This window comes from Pan troglodytes, chromosome 18 (assembly GCF_028858775.2).
Source record: "Pan troglodytes isolate AG18354 chromosome 18, NHGRI_mPanTro3-v2.0_pri, whole genome shotgun sequence".
NCBI lineage: Eukaryota > Metazoa > Chordata > Mammalia > Primates > Hominidae > Pan > Pan troglodytes.
This window is the reverse complement of record NC_072416.2, coordinates 72,128,522-72,147,761: the sequence shown is the minus strand read 5'-3', so window position 1 is coordinate 72,147,761 and position 19,240 is coordinate 72,128,522. Positions and strand designations below refer to the sequence as shown.

Here is a 19,240-nt window from a genome sequence, read left to right as displayed (position 1 = left end):
TGTTTCTTAGCATCAGGCACATTACCATCATCAAGTTGTGCTGAAAGAGAGGAGGAGTTGAAAGCTGAAGAAATTCATGTCTGAGTCAAAGTCACTGCTAAGTTTTATTTTCTTTCACAGTTCCAGGAGGGTCAGATGGTCCAAGTGGAGTACTGATCTGCTCTGAAAACTATATTACTTACAAGAACTTTGGTGACCAGCCAGATATCCGCTGTCCAATTCCCAGGAGGCGGGTAAGATCTTTGATATAAGAAGAGAGAGATTTGTGTTTAATTTTTGTGATTACAGTGTAGTCTCTTAGTTTGTTACCAATTTAGTTTTTCTGTAAATTAAAAAAAAAATTCAGTGACCCTGGGGCAGGGACGTAAATGTTGTTTTTAATAAAGCTGGTGAAATATTTTAGTAAAAGCCAAACAAATTCTCTTAGAAAGGGAATTAAAACTAATCTAATTTCTATTTCAGAGGAACCTGTGGACAATTATTAATTTGAAATTCCTGAATGTTTCTAGTTTGGAGAAACCAGGCATATTTGTTAGAGATAGGTTGCCTTTTATTCTATTTGGTTTGTTTTTTTTTTCCAACATTTTTATTTTGAAAATTCCAACATACAGAAAGTTTAAAAACAATGAACAATGAACTCCCACGTGCCTGTCATTTAGATTAATCCGTTATTAATATTTTGCTACATTTGTTTTTTCTTTCTCATGATATATCCATATACTTTCTAGGCTAAGCAATTTGAAAAGAAGTTACAGGCATTATGATGCCTCACTCCAGTAATCTTCTAAGATAATGGCTCCCGAGAACAAGGACATTTTCCTACATTACCAGATTGCCAATATCATACCCAAGAAATTGTAACATTTTGTGTAGTATAGTTACCTTATGTATAGTTCATATTCATATTTCTCTCATTATCCCAAAAAGTTCCTTTGTAATTGGCCTTTAGTCTCCCTTAGTTTAGGATATTTCCCTCTCACCTTTTTTTCTTTTTTTTTGAGATGGAGTCTCGCTCTGTTGCCCATGCTGGAGTGCAGTGTTGTGATCTTGGCTCACTGAAACCTCTGCCCCCTGGGTTCAAGTGATTTTCCCACCTCAGCCTCCCATGTAGCCAGGATTACAGGCATGCACTGCCACACCTGGCTAAATTTTTTTTGTATTTTTATTTTTTGTATTTTATTTATTTATTTATTTGAGACGGAGTCTCGCTCTGTCACCCAGGTTAGAGTGTAGTGGTGCGATCTGGGCTCACTGCAAGCTCCACCTCCTGGGTTCACGCCATTCTCCTGCCTCAGCCTCTTGGGTAGCTGGGACTACAGGCGCCCACCACCACGCCCGGCTAATTTTTTTTTTTTTGTATTTTTAGTAGAGATTGGGTTTCACCGTGATCTCAATTTCCTGACCTCGTGATCTGCCCGCCTCGGCCTCCCAAAGTGCTGGGATTACAGGCGTGAGCCACCGCACCCGGCCTTTTTTTTTTTTGTATTTTTAATAGAGACGGGGTTTGCCATGTTGGCCATTCTCGTCCCAAACTCCTGACCTCAAGTCATCTGCCTGCCTTGGCCTCCCAAGGTGCTGGGATTACAGGCATGAAGTGCCCTGCCAGTCTGGGCTAATTTTCTTTCTTTTTTTTTTTTTAAGATGGTGTCTTGCTCTGTTGTCCAGGCTGGAGTGCAGTGGTGCAATCTTGGCTCACTGCATCCTTGACCTCCCAGTCTCAAGTGATCCTTCCATCTCAGCCTCCCAAGTAGCTGGGACTACAGGCACCTGCTACCATGCCCAGCTAATTTTTATATTTTTAGTAGAGATGGGGTCTCACCATATTGGCCAGGCTGGTATCGAACTCGTGACCTTGTGATCTGCCTGCCTCAGCCTCCCAAAGTGTTGGGATTACAGGCGTGAGCCACTGTGCCTGGCCAGCTAATTCTCTTATAGTCTGTCCCATAGTTTGTTTCCTCATGATTATATTGAGTTTAATATTTCTGATATAATTACTACATAGGGAGTGATGTATAGGTGATACATATTCTCCACTATGTCACACATTGTGTGTACATAATGTTGGTTTATCTGATTGAGACATTAAATTGGTAACTTTGTTAAGGTGGTGCCTGCCCATTGTCTTCATTGTAATGGTATTGTTTCTTTTTTGGTAACTGATAATGGAATTTGATGGTGATCTTTGAGACTAGTGAATATCCCTCTTCCTGAGACTAGTGAATATCCCTCTTCCCCGGCGTCTTTTCACCTTGTGGTTTTGGTGTGGATTCTTTGAATCATTTACTGCCATCTCTCCCCTCAATCCCCTGGATTATTTATTTGCTGTTAAATATTTATCTGTTCTGGGGTTGAACTTTAGGATTTAATTTAATGTAATATGTAGTATGTAAGATTCCAGCAATTTTAGAAAACCTTAGAAGAAATTTGGCAAGTTAAATTCTTCTTGTTAAGGGATAGGAAGTCACTAAGTTGATTAGACATTGAGCACCTAACTGTGCCAGGCACTGTATTTGGCTTTGCAATAACAAAGTCTAAAACTTCTTGCAGAGCAGAGCTTACTCGGTGGGAGAAATAGAAACTGTTGGAAACGTTAAAAAACGCAAGCCAGGTGCAGTGGTGTGCCTCTGATCCCCAGCTACTTGAGAGGCTGAGGCGGGAGGATCCCTTGAGCCCAGGAGTTAGAGACCAGTCTGGGCAACATAGTGAGACCTTGTCTTTAAAAGAAAAAAAATTCAAAGTCATATCTAAGGAGGTGCCTTTTAGGAATCAGGCATTTGATGTAGAACAGGGAAGTTTGGATGGAGCAGTGTTTCACAGCCTGAAATGATGACTCTTTAAAAAATTTCATGTCTCTTCTCTGACATTTTTCTCTGGAGACAGTTTTTGCCTTATGAAACTGATCAGGCTGTAGAGTGGAATTGGGACTCTTTTGGTTACCCAGATTTTATTAGATATTTATATTAGAATTTTGAGCTGTGGGGTTCCAGTGCTCTGGCTGGCAGGACACTGTGGATCAAAGCTTGTGCCTTTAGGCCTTTAATGTCATTTGTAATCCCTATTGGTAAAGTGCTGAATTCCAGAACTAAGAAGTACCCATTTCTAAGATGTCGATTGTGTTTTTGACTTTGCTAGAATGACCTGGATGACCCTGAAAGAGGAATGATTTTTGTCTGCTCTGCAACCCATAAAACCAAATCGATGTTCTTCTTTTTGGCTCAAACTGAGCAGGGAGATATCTTTAAGATCACTTTGGAGACAGATGAAGATATGGTAAGTAGACCATGGATGGACCAGTATAGCTACTCTATGAGATGAGATAGGCAAGACAGGTAATATTTTACAAGTTAAAAAAATGAGAACTTAGAAAGTAGTTGCCCTTGGAACCGGTATATGAGTATAGATTTTCTCTCTGGTTATCAGATTTTTGGTCTAGTAATCTTACATACAATATAAGAGCGGTAATGCCACTTGTAGTGATTATTTTTAGGTGATAATAATTGGTGTGAAGAAGATAAAGGTCTCTGTTTCTGCTGAAAACTGGTAATAAACATGATCTGTTACTTGTTTTATCCTATGGACGAGCTCTGTGAATTGTTGGGCAATTTCTTAGATAGCTGTTTGGATCAGGAATTGGCAAACATTTTTTTGTAAAGGCCACATAGTAAATAGTTGCAGCTTTTGTGAGCTACGTAGTCTCCGTCTCAATTACTCAACTCTGCCATTATAGTACAAGACAGCCACAGCCAGTAATGATTGGCATGACTGGCCCATGAGCCGGAGTTTGTTGACCCCTGGTCAGTTATGAAATACAGTATTTTATTTGCTACTCAGCCTGTGCTGTCTTATAATACGGGGCTCACTTCACTTTGTTTGTACACCAGAATGTTTCTTTTCTCACCAGGTTACTGAGATCCGGCTCAAGTATTTTGATACTGTACCCGTTGCTGCTGCCATGTGTGTGCTTAAAACAGGGTTCCTTTTTGTAGCATCAGAATTTGGAAACCAGTGAGTAATCCTTCTGTTACCCTAGTTCACCCTGGTTGGGATAAAAGTTGGCAGCAGAAGCTGGGTGCAGTGGCTCACGCCCATAATCCTAGCACTTTGGGAGGCTGAGGTGGGTGAATCACCTGAGGTAAGGAGTTGGAGACCAGCCTGGCCAACATGGTGAAACCCCATCTCTACCTAAAATACAAAAATTAGCTGGACATGGTGGCGGGCACCTGTAATCCCAGCTACCGGGGAGGCTGAGGCAGGAGAATCACCTGAATCTGGGAGGTGGAGATTGCAGTGAGCTGAGATCACGCCACTGCACTCCAGCCTGGGTAACAAGAGCGAAACTCTCTCTCAAAAAAAAAATAGTTGGCAGTAGGAGGGTGCGGCTTTGAGGCTTAGGGAGCTTTTCACAAGAATGTGTTAGTTCTTTCAAAAGAAGTTTGTTCTATCCCTGTAGATTCTTTCTTTTTCTTACCTTCCTTTATTTTAGTGGCTTCAGGCAGTACCTCTGTAGGTATCTCCAGAACTATCTTTAGATTTGATGTCTCTTCTGAGCTTTTTGCTGAATATTTCATCAAATAAATTTTTTTTTTTTTTTGAAGTGGAGTTTTCCCCTTGTTGCCCAGACTGGAGTGCAATGGTGTGATCTCGGCTCACCGCAACCTCTGCCTCCCAGGTTCAAGCAATTCTCCTGCCTCAGCCTCCTGAGTTGCTGGGATTGCAGGCATGCGTCACCATACCCAGCTCATTTTGTCCTTTTAGTAGAGACAGGGTTTCTCCATGTTGGTCAGGCTGGTCTCGAACTTCCGACCTCAGGTGATCGCCTGCCTCGACCTCCCAAAGTGGTTGGATTACAGGCGTGAGCCACTGCGCCCAGCAGTACTTAAGTATTTCAATAAGTATTTATTTGATGAAATGGCCAGGCACGGTGGCTCACGCCTGTAATCCAAGCACTTTGGGAGGTTGAGGCGGGCGGATCACCTGAGGTTGGGAGGTTGAGGCGGGCGGATCACCTGAGGTCGGGAGTTCGAGACCAGCCTGACCAACATGGAGAAACCCTGTCTCTACTAAAAGTACAAAATGAGCTGGTCTCAAACCAGCTGGCCAAGCTGGTCTCAAACTCCTGACCTCAAGTGATCCATCCACCTTGGCCTTCCCGAAGTGTTGGGACTACAGGCGTGTGCCACCATGCCCAGCCGAGCCTTCTTAGCTTTTTGGGTTTTTTTTGGTTGTTTGTTTGTTTAAGACAGAGTCTTACTCTGTTTCCCAGGATGCTGGAGTGCAGGGGTGCAATCTCGGCTCACTGCATCCTCGACCTCCCAGGCTCAAGGTGATCCTTCCATCTCAGCCTCCCAAGTAGCTGGGACTATTAGCAAGGTGCATGCCTGGCTAATATTTGTATTTCTTGTAAAGTCTCAAACTTCTGGGCTTAAGCAATCCAAGCAATCCACCTGCCTCAGTCTCCCAATGTGCTGGGATTACAGGCTTGAGCCATAGCGCCTGGCTGATATTTGTCCCTTTGTGTCTAGCTCATTTTACTTGGCATAATATTTAGAAGATTCATGTTTAAAAAAAAAAAAGAAAAAGATTCATGTTTTGGTAGCCTATATCAGAACTTTGTTCCTTTTTATGGCGGAATAACTCATTGTATGTACATACTGCATTTTGTTTATCCATTCTGCTGATGTACACTTGGATTGTTTCTACCTTTCACTATTGGGAACAATGCTGTGGTAGATGTTGCTGTGCTAATACCTATTTGATTCCCCATTTTAAATTTTTTTGGGTATATATGTAGGAGTGGAATTACTGGGTCATGGTAATTCTGTGTTTAACTTTTCGAGAAACCACCAAACTTTCTCGTAGCAGCCACACCATTTTACATTCCCAACAGCAGTATATGAGGGTTCCAGTTTCTCCACATCGTTGCCAACTTGTTTTCCACGTTTGTGATTATAGCCATCCTGCTTAGTATGCAGTGGTGGTATGAAGTGGTAGCTCATTGTGGTTTGCCTTTCCCCAGTGATGAGTGATGTTGAGCATCTTTTTGTGTTTATTGGCCATTTGTGTATCTTTGGAGAAATGTCTGTTCAAATCCCATTGCCCATTTTATAAGAGTTGTCTTTTTATTTTTGAGTTCTCTATGTGTTCTGGGTACTAGACCCTTGTCAGAAATATGAATTGCAAATATTTTCTCTCATTTTGTGGGTTGTCATCTTACTTTCTTCCTTTGATGCACAAAAGTTTTAAATTTTGATAAAGTCCAGTTTATCTATATTTTCTTTGTTGCTTGTGCTATAAATAAAATACTCACTGCACTTCCCAGATCTTTTCCTTGAATTGTTTTGAAACAAATCCTAGCTGTCGTACTTAGTGATAACACCTAAAAATAATAACAATAGTATCTTAATATAATCAAATAGCTTGTGCTTTATGTTGATGCCAGACATTATCGTCAGGCAGAGAACTCGTTACCGAAAGTTTCTCTTCTCTGCTTCTTCCCAGTTACTTATATCAAATTGCACATCTTGGAGATGATGATGAAGAACCTGAGTTTTCATCAGCCATGCCTCTGGAAGAAGGAGACACATTCTTTTTTCAGCCAAGACCACTTAAAAACCTTGTGCTGGTTGATGAGTTGGACAGCCTCTCTCCCATTCTGTTTTGCCAGGTTGGTGGGCCTTTCCAGCCCCTTCCACAATAGATCTAAAGTTAAACTGAGGTCTAGTCTAAGAAATAGCTTTATTAGTATTTCCATGAACTCGCCAGTGTGTAAAGCAGTTAGTGGTAGAAGTTTGAGCATAAAAAACCATTAATAAGTCCTCGGGCTTTTTTTCCCATAATGACAAAACTCACGTTTAATTTAAAAATGCAGATCATATTCCTGTACAGCTTGCAGGGGAGGAAAAAAATCAGACCATACAAGAAGTGAGAAGTAAAAGTCCTCCCCATAATCTTCTCACCTGTCCGCTCCAGTGAGCCATATTGCTTGTATTAACACCTTCTTGTGACTGCTTCTAAGTGTTTTCTCTGCATTTACAATCATGTATATGTTTATGTGTTCTATCTTTTTCTTTTTAAAATAAGTGGATTCATATACTCCACAGTATTCTGTGGTTGACCTCTTGTCATGTAACAGTCTACATATAGCTGTATTTATTTAATTTTACCACAGTTCCTCTTTAAAATAGTTCTGAGACATTGGGATCAGTTGGTAACAGGTAGTTTTGAATCACATTCTCAAGGAGGAACCTGAAGTGGCTCAGAATGGAGTTTGTGTCTCTCATTGCTGGTGCTCAGTTGTGACAGCCAGGAATTTGATCATGTTGCTGCATCCTCAATTGCCAGGGTTTGAGTGACCATTAGGGACCACCTGTGTAGTTAATCACACTTCTGATGGGAGAGGAGTTTGTTCACTGGGTACTGGGGAAACAAGTCAGCATTCAGACAGGTTTAATTAAACCCATCTGAAATTAATTGCTTTGTTCTTCCTTTCTGAGAAACGATTAGTCTTGAGGGCAACAGAAAATAAATGTGACTAATTTCTCTTTTTTTCTTTTTTTTTTTGAGATGGAGTCTCGCTCTGTTGCCCAGGCTGGAGTGCAGTGGCGTGATCTCGGCTCACTGCAAGTTCCGCCTCCCAGGTTCACGCCATTCTCCTGCCTTAGCCTCCCTAGTAGCTGGGACTACAAGCGCCCGCCACCATGCCCAGCTAATTTTTTGTATTTTTAGTAGAGACAGGGTTTCACTGTTAACTAGCCAGGATGGTCTCAATATTCTGACCTCGTGATCCGCCTGCCTTGGTCTCCCAAAGTGCTGGGATTATAGGTGTGAGCCACCACGCCCGGCCAAGTGTGACTAATTTCTAATTTGATTTTTAGTGATTTTTTTCACCTTCATTGGAATTTGAATAAATAATGTGTGTAAATAGTTTATTCATCAAGAATAAAATTAGCCAGGCATGGTGGCTCATGCTTGTAATCCCAGCACTTTGGGAGGCCGAGGTGGGCAGATCACCTGAGGTTGGGAGTTTGAGACCAGCCTGACCAACATGGAGAAACCCTGTCTCTACTAAAAGAAATACAAAATTAGCCAGGCGTGGTGGCGCATGCCTGTAATCGCAGCTACTTAGGAGGCCGAGGCAAGAGAATCGCTTGAACTTGGGAGGCAGAGGTTGCGGTGAGCTGAGATCGCACCATTGTACTCCAGCCTGGGTAACAAAAGCGAAACCCCGTCTCAAAAAAAAAAAAAAAGAAAAAAAAAAGGCCGGTCACGATGGCTCACACCTGTAATCCCAGCACTTTGGGAGGCCGAGGCGGGTAGATGACCTGAGGTCAGGAATTCGAGACTGTCCTGGCCAACACGGTGAAACCCCGTCTCTACTAAAAATATAAAAACTAGCGGGGCATGGTGGTGGGTGCTTGTAATCCCACCTACTTGGGAGGTTGAGGCAGGAGAATCGCTTGAACCCAGGAGATGGAGGTTGCAGTGAGCTTACACAGTGCCACTGTACTCTAACCTCGGTGACAGAGTGAGACTCTGTCTTAAAAAAAATAAAATAAATAAAATGAATGGGAAGTTAAAGTGTGTATAGCAGGGCTTCTTAACATTTCTTTCTGCCATGGATCTTTTTGCTAGCCTAAAGCATCTGGATCCGATCTGAATAATGTTTTACTGTTTTTTTTTTTTTTTTTTTTTTTAATTTTTTTTTGAGACAAGAGTCTCACTCTGTCACCCAGGCTAGAGTGCAGTGGCACAGTTACGACTCACTGTAGCCTCAGCCTCCTGGGCTGAAGCGATTTTCCCGCCTCCGCCTCCTCAGTAGCTGGGACTATAGACACAAGCCACCATACCCAGCTAATGAATGATATTTTTAAATGCATATGAAAATATACATAGAATCAGAATAGCAAAATATTTTTTAAAGTTGTGGAAAACAGATGTGCTTTATTGAGGTTTTATAAATAATAAGATGATACACTTAAAATGGGTGTGTTAATTTTTTTTAGGAGACTGGTGTGATGGCTGTATACCCTCAGTACTCACATGTGCGTCTATGTTACAGTAGACTCCATTGCTCTGCAGAGAGAGTAAAGAATTTTCATTTGAACTGTCCAGTTTGTCAAAACTACAATACAGATCATTCACCTCTTTTCACATATTGATCAACAGATAATTGTATTGGAAAGCAGCTGGATGTCTGGGATACTAGAGAATCAGAGTTGTGTTTGAAAACAGCACTGGAGACATTTTTTCCTCTAATTTTTTCTCTGTGCAGATTGCTGATCTGGCCAATGAAGATACTCCACAGTTGTATGTGGCCTGTGGTAGGGGACCCCGATCATCTCTGAGAGTCCTAAGACATGGACTTGAGGTAAGGTTGCAATTTCTAGATAATCTGCAGGGTTTGGAGGGAAGCACTGACAAAGTAGTTTATGGGTTTACTCTGATGTTGTCAAAGACATAGTTAAGGTGTCTGTGAAAAAGTATGTTCTTTCTCCCTGACTTCCCCGAAGTTTATACTTCAGATTTTCTTTTTTTTTGTCTCCAAAACAGGGTCTCACTGTGTTGCCCAGGCTGGTGTGCAATGACATGATCTTGGCTCACTGCAGCCTTGACCTCTTGAGCTCAAGTGATTATTCTGCCTCAGCCTCCCAAAGTGTTGATTACAGGTGTAAGCCACTGTGCCCAGCCTGTGCTTTTTTCTATTCCTCAACTTGTTAGCATGATAGCCCACATGGTCACTAGTCATGACATGGAGGCTAGGAAATCTATATGGAATATTTCACTCTCTGTATACATCTAGTCTTAGTTAAATCAACTATATCAATGCTATATATATTTTTGTATCTTATTAAATTTATTCCTTATTACTATATACTCCTAAATAGCATACTTTTTATTTATTTATTCATTTATTTTTGAGATGGGGTCCCACTCTGTCTCCCATGCTGGAGTGCAGTGGCTCCATCATGGCTCACTGCAGCCTTGACCTTCCTGGGATCAGGTGATCCTCCCACCTCAGCCTCCTGAATAACTGGGGACTGCAGGCACGTGCCACAACACCCAGCTAATTTTTGTATTTTTTGTAGAGACAGAGTCTTATCATGTTGCCCTGGCTGGTCTTGACCTCCTGGGGTCAAGCAATCTGCCTGCCTTGGCTTCCCAAAGTGCTGGGATCACAGCCGTGAGCCACCGCACCTGGCCAAGTAGCATAATTTTTAGTGTTTCTGCAGTGTTTCACCGAAGTGGGTAGATCATAATTTATTTAGTGAATCTTTTATTGCTGGACTTTTTAGGTAATGTGGACACTAAAAGTTATCTTCTTGAATCCCATATTCTCTGTGTATCATAGTCCTAATGTTAATGCTTTCTAGTGAGGGCCCTGAACTTGAACTTGTTAGGAATAAAATAAAAAGCTTCCTATAACAGTTTGTTTTGAGCGCTTGGGAATGGCAAGCTGAGCTCTCAAGAGGCCTGCTACCTGTTTCTGTAAATTTTTATTGGAACATGCCCAAGATAATCTGGGTTTTGAATTCTGGCTCTACCACTTAATAGCTATTACTAAGTTTTTGTTTCTTCTGTTAAATGGACTTAATAATGGTACCTGCCATAAAGAATTATGTGAATTAAATGAGTTGATAACAAACAAAGCACTTAGCTTAAGGTATGGCATGAAGTGTTCGATAAATGTTAGCTGTTAACATTGCTGTTTCAGGGAATTTGAAAATGTTTTGTCTCTGCCAAAATATATTCATCAGTTCACCAAAATTTCAATGACTCAGACCCAATTTAGAGCCATAGGTCTGGTTTTTGGTTTTTTGTTGTTGTTGTTTTTGTTTTTGTTTTTTTGAGTGCAGTGGTGAGACTTTGCTTCACTGTAGCTTCCAACGCTCAGTCTCAAGCAAGCAGTTCTCCCACCTTAGCTTCTGGAGTAGCTGGGACTACAGGTGTGCGCCATCATGCTTGGCTAATTTATTTATTTATTTTTGGTAGAGACAGGGTCTTGCTATTTTGCCAGGGCTGGTCTTGAACTCCTGGGCTCAAGTGATCCTCCCACTTCACTCTCCCAAATTGTTACGATTACAAGCGTGAGCCACCGCGCCTGGCCCAGAGCCATTGCTCTTGATTCGTTAGTTACTTATTTCTCACTGGATCCTAGTGAGCATATGATGAAAGCTAGTGCTTTACACAAAAAATGCATATGTGTGGCTGGGCACGGTGGCGCACGCCTGTAATTCCAGCACTTTAGGAGGCTGAAGCAGCTGGATCACCCGAGGTCAGGAGTTCGAGACCAGCCTGGCCAACATGGTGAAACCCCTTCTCTACTAAAACTACAAAAATGAGCCAAGAGTGGTGGTGGGTGTCTGTAATCCCAGCTACTCAGGAGACTAAGGCAGGAGAATAGCTTGAACTGGGAGGTAGAGGTTGCAGTGAGCTGAGATCACGCCACTGTACTCCAGCTTGGGCAGAAGAGTGAGACTGTCTCTAAAAAAAAATGCATATGTGCATTAACAGAAAATTTTTGTATAGTGTAAGAGATAAATGACTCAAGAATCATTTGTTAGTTTCCTGCTACTTCTCTCCCCACTTCAAATCTATAGACAAACCTTTGTTATATATAAAAATATTTTCTGAGGCGGGCAGATCACGAGGTCAGGAGATCGAGACCATCTTGGCTAACACGGTGAAACCCCGTCTCTACTAAAAATACAAAAAGATTAGTCAGGCTTGGTGGCGGGCGCCTGTAGTCCCAGCTACTCAGGAGGCTGAGGCAGGAGAATGGCGTGAACCCGGGAGGTGGAGCTTGCAGTGAGCCGAGATCGCGCCATTGCACTCGAGCCTGGGCGACTCGTCTCAAAAAAAAAAAAATTTTTTTTTAAATTGTTGAGACTCCGTCTCAAAAAAAAAAAAATTTTTTTTTAAATTGTTGAACGTTGCTTTATTCCTATATGTCTATTTGTTACACCTTGTTGTCTAACTAGATTGTGGTCTCAATTGAGCCAGGGTGACTGACAGTTTTACATTTGGTATAGACTATAGCATAGTTGACAGTTGAATTTTATTGATGATGAAGTTCTTAGGTCTTCCTTCTAATTATACCAGTAAACTAGGAAAAGGGCTAGTCTTTCTGTGAATATACATGAGTTCTTCCTATAAGATGTGGGTTACACGTTATATATAAGTGGCTAGTTTATTGTCTCTAGATCATTTAAAAACATTCAATACTTTTAATTTTATAATGATTTTACATTTATAAAAAAATTGCAAAGACAGTACAGAGAGTTCCTGTATAACCTACACCCAGTTTTCCCCTCTAGATCATTTTGAATTTGGCTTAGATGTTTTGTTTACTCTTATGTTTGAGAACCTATAGGACATGTAGAGAATCATTCACTCTTGACTTTAAGGAGCATAAAAATCTAATCAGAAAGACAAAACAGTTAGTGCCCTAAGAGGTGATGACTGATTTCTTTCTTTTTTTTGGAGACGGAGTCTCGCTCAGTCACCCAGGCTGGAGTGCAATGATGCAATCTCAGCTCACTGCAACCTCCGCCTCCCGGGTTCAAGCGATTCTCCCGCCTCAGCCTCCCGAGTAGCTGGGATTACGGCACCCGCCATCATGCCTGGCTAATTTTTATATTTTTGCAGAGACGGGTTTCACCGTGTTGGCCAGCTGGTCTTGAACTCCTGACCTAAGGCGATCCACCCGCCTCGGCATCCCAAAGTGCTGGGATTTCAGGTGGGAGCCACTGGGCCCAGCCGGTGGTGACTGATTTCTATGAGTGCTTATAGAAGGGAGAGGTGACTGCCAGCCAAGGGGATAAGGGAATAATTTTGTTAAAGGAGGTGGCATTTGAATTGGTCCACGTGGGATTTGGCCTTATGGGAGCTGGGGAAAGAAAGGGGATGCTAATTTAGATGGCCTGATTGATTCCCAGTGGTTACTGCTGTTCTGAGGATGATCAAGGCATATTGTACTTGAAGGAAAGGGGTATGGTTTTGCCTGCAGCAACTGTACCCTCTCAGACATCCTGTGACTTTTGCTTAAGACTGTCATGGGGATTGCCACTAAGAACCAGCCTGTTTGGTTCTTAGATTCTTCTTTCACTAGGTGGTTTCATCCTTTAAATACAGCATACGTTGTGAACCCTGCCTTTGAGACCTTATTTTTTGATGTGATTGTAAGCAGGTAGCTGAGTTGCATGCTCACTGGATCTGTGACTTCCCTCTTCTCCTGTCAGGTGTCAGAAATGGCTGTTTCTGAGCTACCTGGTAACCCCAACGCTGTCTGGACAGTGCGTCGACACATTGAAGGTAAGCAGCTTTTTCCCAATAGTCAAAATGAGGATCTGGGTGCCATTGACATAGAAGGCTTAAAAGGCTGCGTTCATAATACTTCTGTATCATTTCATTTAGCACCATATACCAGAAACTTCCTGGCCCAACACTGTTTTTGAGGCTCTTCCGTTCAGGATGCCTTCACCTACCATTTCTTTTTGTGCAGGTGGGAAAGGGGGAACATAGGTTGGCTGTTATATTTTAGTACATAAAGGTTTCAAAATCATAGAGCTGTCAAATGTGGTATTGACTTTATATTCATAAAGGTACTGGTTTCATCTGTAAGAGGTATGATATGAGGGAAAGTTGTGCTTTTTCATTCTTCTTCAACTATATTCTTTTAAATTGTTTTGAAAACACAGTGAAATTGAAGGTGGTGGTCTAGGAATTAAGAGATTTGGGAAAGCTTGTTAGTCAGTCTTGCTAGTGCTTAAGGAAAGCAGAGTGGAATTGAGTGGAATTCGAATTTTAGTGTGAGTAGAAAAGCGGGGATGGAGAAGGAGAAGGGAGTTTGAGCTCCTGGATATAAATGGTCACCTGATCCTAAAACTTTGAAAGTAATAGGAGAATGCCTAGTAGTTACTGCAATAGCAGGGAAGTCTTGTGACAATTGAATTGCAGCCTCATAGAAAGAAAGCTCAGTCTCATTTTTCCCTTGATTCACATTGGAGCTACGTTTTTCTCTTGTTCTCTCAGGAATGTGGGATGGGTGAGTAACATCATCCTTGCCAGCAGACAGGTTTTTCAAGAAAACAGCTGTAATTCTGTCTGATATTTAGATATTCTGCCTGTATGAAACAGATTGAAGGAGTTGGGAGACATGTAGGAGGAAAACAACTTACTATTAGTAGAATACTCATTTTTGTGGATTTAATTTTCATTGTAGGCATTTGAATCATATCCAAGTTGAGTAGAAAGGGAAAATTGTGAATAGGAAACGGGTAGGCTTATAAGCTGAAGAGATAATTATTAGGCACCTGGTTTTATGTGTAGTATCTACATAGAAGTTGGTCCGTGTTGGTGTTTTACTTTGGCTTGGTGGCTTGTTGATATTCATGGCCCTTGAAAGCATTGCCTAGACTGTTTGAATTAGAAACACATTTTAAGATAACCTATTGTGTTCTTTCTTTTTTCCTTTTAACTTTTTAAATAAGCTTTTTATTTTAAAACATTTAGGGCCAGGTGCGGTGGCTCATGCCTGTAATCCCAGCATATTGGAAGGCCGAGGTGGGCGGATCACCTGAGGTCAGAGTTTGAGACCAGTCTGGCCAACATGGTGAAACCCTGTCTCTACTAAAAATACAAAAATTAGCTGGGCGTGGTGGTGCAGGCCTGTAATCCCAGCTACTTAAGGGGCTGAGGCAGGAGAATCACTTGAACCTGGGAGGCGGAGGTTGCAGTGAGCCGAGATTGCACCACTGCCCTCCAGCCTGGGTGACAGAGCGAGACTCCATCTCAAAAAAAGAGAAAGAAAGGAGATTTAGGTTTACAGAAAAGTTAACTCTCACTTTTATGAAGAAGACAGGAAGTTATAGGGGTTGAGTGTCTCAAGACACAGTCTAGGTAATGGGGACAGAATATCCTGGCTTCTGAATCTCAGTTGAATGCCCATTTTGATTAACTGCAGTGAGATTCTGTGGGTCTTGGTGGTTTCTTTCAGGATAAGTTTAGTTTTTGAGTGCCCACCATGTACTCAGTGATTAAGATAGACTCTGCCTCAGAGCACTTGCCATCTAAAAAAAGAAGACGAGTATACAAAAGTGTTGTGTGTTGTGATGTGGTGAAAGGCACAGGTACATTGCTGGGAGGGGTTAAAGGAGAGGGCATGTGTTTGAAGGTCAGGGCAGGCTCTTTAGAGGGATAGCATTTGCTAACTTAGTGATAGGCAGTTTGTTGCATTATGGAACTTGTAGTTGAACATTTTTCTCCTTTATTAAATGTTAGAAGTCTTGGAAAGGACTATATCCTGCTAAATTTTACTCTTTAGGTACTGTAATTTGGGAGTCACCTATAAATACAGGTCGGGTTCTCTTGGTTCACTCACTTTCCAGATACCCGAAGTTACTATTGAGTGAACATTCCTTCTGCCTGCACATGCAGCAGTCTTCCAGGCAAATACTAACCTTGGCTGGTACTTGGTGATGCACACTACCAATACCAAGCCTTTTTTTCTCTTCCACAGGTGGCTGGTGAAGGTGCTGATCACCACAGGTGTGTACCTACTGCTAGGGTCGATGTGGGGTCTTATAGTTTATCCAAGGAGAGGGACCTGCACAAAATATTGAGGCTGCCCTGATGGTGTCTTTCAGAGGGTAACTTTGCAGTTGGATGTCACTGGGCATAATAGTGCTGCACACCGTCTGCCTGTGCATCAGATGGTCTGAGGCAGGAGTCTGCCTCTCTACTTCCTCCCACAGAATTTGTCATATATGGTTAATTTGCCTTTTACTAAGCTAAAAGAGTCTCTAGCTAGAGAACTTTAGCTTCATACTCTCATAGAGTTGTACATTCCAGGTGTACTGACTGAAAGATCAGGACCGGGAGAAAGCTTTTGAGTATATTCAGGACTTGCTGAAGCAAGATAAGTATCAGATACCCTTGTCTATGAAGTGAGAGGGAGTTACTGGAGCTTCAGGTATCTGGATGGTCGCTCACTTTACCTTTTGGAGTGAGCTGCTGGTTGAGCCTTAAATCCTAAGGCAAGGCAAGTAGAAGAAAAAAGCATTCCCTCCTCTGGGGTCCTTAGCAGTGTTCAGACAGATGGGAGCCCTGTTGAACTGTGACCTAAAGATACAGTCTCATACCCTTATGGATTCTTCATTGAGGTATGAACTATTGTTTTTTCACATGAGACTTGAATTCCTTAGAATGCAGTGTGGATGGTACAGTTCCTAGTCATTTACCTTGACTAAAGCTTGGCTTTGTTCTGAACTCCAGCGTTTTTTTAAAAATAGTGTTTTGGGCTGGGCGCGGTGGCTCACGCCAGCACTTTGGGAGGCTGAGGTGGGTGGATCACCTGAGGTTGGGAATTTGAGACCAACCTGACCAATATGGAGAAACCCTGTCTCTACTAAAAATATAAAATTAGCTGGGTGTGGTGGCACATGCCTGTAATCCTAGCTACTAGAGAGGCTGAGGCAGGAGAATCGCTTGAACCTGGGAGGCGGAGGTTGCAGTGAGCTGAGATTGCGCCATTGTACTCCAGCCTGGGCAACCAGAGCGAAACTCTCTCCAAAAAAAAACTAATAAATTTTTTAAAGAATTGGGGTCTTGTTATGTTGCCCAGGCTGGTCTTGAGCTCCTGAACTCAAGTGATCCTCCCTCCCCAGCCTCCCAAAGTGCTTGAACCACCGTGCCCAGCTTGGACTCCAACTTTTAATCTGCAGTCACTCTAGTACATAAGAATTAACCTGCTGCAAGTCCTCTTCACTGTAGAAGGAAGGGGTGGAAGTTACAATGTGCTTGGTATTCACAGGGCAGTGTTTATTTTGAGGAAGTCTGATGTAAAGCAGCTTTGAGATGTCGTTGGCTCTCCCACTTGTTGAATTGCCTAGCAAAAGTATGACCCTATTTAAGTTCACTGAGCATTTATTCTCTTATGTTTGAGTAGTCTGAAGTCTTGGTCGAAGGAAAGGCACCCCTCCTCCCTTCTTTGCCCCATTCTCTCCCATGAAAGTCAAAAGTTGTGTGGTCTGTCTTTTGGAAGGTCACCTTTTCCCCTTGGTGAAGATCTGAGAGCAGAAATCCTGGCCAGTTACAGCCTTTTGTTGTTTGGCTTTAATTTGCTTTGACACAGCTTTTAGGGTTATTAGGTTTCAGTAATGAGAACATGGGAAATGATACTGTATTCATATAATATTAAAATTAAACAACTGTTATTTTTACACAACAAAAATTTCCAGTACAAAAACTGAGAACTGGAGTAAAGGTTCCAAACTTGGTGTTATGTAGAGATGGATTTTGGTTTTGTTGAAAGCTACTGAGACATCCATTTCAGAGATAACCATGTCCTTACTTGTTTTATGATAGTGAGTAGTGCTTAGTCTTACAAAGCCATCTTATAAGACGTTCCCAAAGCATTTGATATATGTTGACAGTTCTAGCAAAATAACCAAATACCAAGTATCTATCTTCTTGTCCTGTATTATTCCTTATGATTTGGAAATTGAACCTTTACTCTGTGGATTCCTGGTCTAACCATTAGAGCATGCCCATTGGGAAAGATCTTTAATCCTTGTTTTTCAGCCACCACGGTAGGTACATATATATGCAATGTTAACTGAAACAAAAGTTTCACAAAACAGTAATTATCCTACTATATATGAAGCAACTTCATAAATTACATTTATTTCTGTTATGAAGTGCCTATTGTGCAACACATTAAATTGATTTTACGTCCTGCTAATAGGGCAGAACACTACTGTAGGCCATGCCAATGATACATCTTTTTTGTTTGTTTTGAGACAGTCTCATTCTGTCACCCAGATTGGAGTGCAGTGGGGCGATCTCGGCTCACTGCGGCCTCCGCCTCCCGGGTTCAGGCAATTCTGCTCAGCCTCCCGAGTAGTTGGAATTACAGGCGCCCACCACCACACCCAGCTAATTTTTGTATTTTATTTTATTTATTTTTTAGTAGAGACGGGGTTTCACCATGTTGGTCAGGCTGGTTTCTAACTCCTGACCTCAGGTGATCTACCCACCTTGGCCTCCCAAAGTGCTGGGATTACAGGCATGAGCCATCATGCCTGGTCGAATGATACATCTTCATTTGACCCCTGCTTCTGTAAAGAATGCTGATTCTGCAGAACTGATCTAGTAACCTTAATCTAGCTGAACCTCATTTGAAGTCATCAGAACCAAAAGTATGCCCTTCATGTGGGTGGGTGGGTGGACCAGCCCTGTGGCATTGAGCTCTTGACAAGTGCTTAGGCAGACAGGGGTCCTATAGCTGCTGCTGCTAGGAGTGAGGCAGCCACTACATTGTGTGGTGCCTTGTCTTGTTCTGTCCTTTTTTTTTTAACCTGATTTCTGGTTAAGGGGGTGTTAAAACAAAAATTCAAATGTAAACTAGGAAAATCTCAACTCTTTTAAAAAATTAGCATGCCTTTAGTCAACATTTATCAAGCTTTATGCCAAACGTACTGGATGGGGACACTTGCAGAAGCTGTTGTATGTTGTAGGGTGAGATACATGGAAAATAGATGGCCTTTATGGGATCTGTAGAAGAAACTTTGAGGGTTTCTGGTATACCTCAAGTCCTCTGACTTCCTTGAGAAACTCATTAGTGTTTATTCAACTACATTTAATTAGAAAAAGCAAATTCTAATAGGATTGCTCATGACCACAGGATTGTTCTGTTTCTAAATAGTGAAAAACCAGAGAGGTCACGGAATAACAATATAAACAACCCCCACCCTCCATTTCCTGGTTATCTAGTTTTCTTACATCATTCCCATTGGGACTAGGATTCTCAGCTTCCAACCCTAGAATGAGTTAGTCTCACAGAGGCTTAAGTAATCTCTATTTTATTCATTAGAGCTTGTGTTCATTTCTACATAAGCTGCTTTTGGAAGAAGTTAGGGGTCTTTCCTAGTTAGAAGGAGTATCTCTTCTTAGGAAGGGGTTGTGTGATTGACAACTGGCACAAATAAATGAAGCTCTAGTTCAGTATGTTCATGTATCAATATTGTAGTATTTAAAATGTCCTCATGTCTCCGATTCTCTTGCTTTGTCCTCTCACTTCTTTAGCAGATGTCTCAAGAAAATGTTGATGAAGCAGAGTATATCTGTAGGCTCTTAGACCCCTAGTTTTCTTCTGGATCATTTTGCTCTGTGTGCATGTGTGTGTGTGTATGTGTGTAATAACTACACATAGAAGAACTGCCTTGGAAGGTTTCTGAAGAGA

The 19,240-nt window shown here is 41.8% G+C and overlaps 1 protein-coding gene and 1 non-coding gene across 2 annotated transcripts in view; both read left to right on the top strand.

Moving 5' to 3' along the window:
* SF3B3 (splicing factor 3b subunit 3) overlaps positions 1-19,240 on the top strand; it is a 48,457-nt gene that overhangs the window by 11,312 nt on the left and 17,905 nt on the right. Inside the window, exons 6-11 of the mRNA XM_511081.7 lie at positions 121-233; positions 3,133-3,270; positions 3,902-4,005; positions 6,499-6,664; positions 9,272-9,367; positions 13,239-13,311. Coding sequence (XP_511081.3) covers positions 121-233; positions 3,133-3,270; positions 3,902-4,005; positions 6,499-6,664; positions 9,272-9,367; positions 13,239-13,311 — 690 coding nt within the window. The remainder of the gene's footprint in view (positions 1-120; positions 234-3,132; positions 3,271-3,901; positions 4,006-6,498; positions 6,665-9,271; positions 9,368-13,238; positions 13,312-19,240) is intronic.
* On the top strand, positions 2,815-2,908 carry LOC112205952 (small nucleolar RNA SNORD111). The gene has a single exon (XR_002940086.1). It is a non-coding gene; the product is annotated as a small nucleolar RNA SNORD111 (small nucleolar RNA).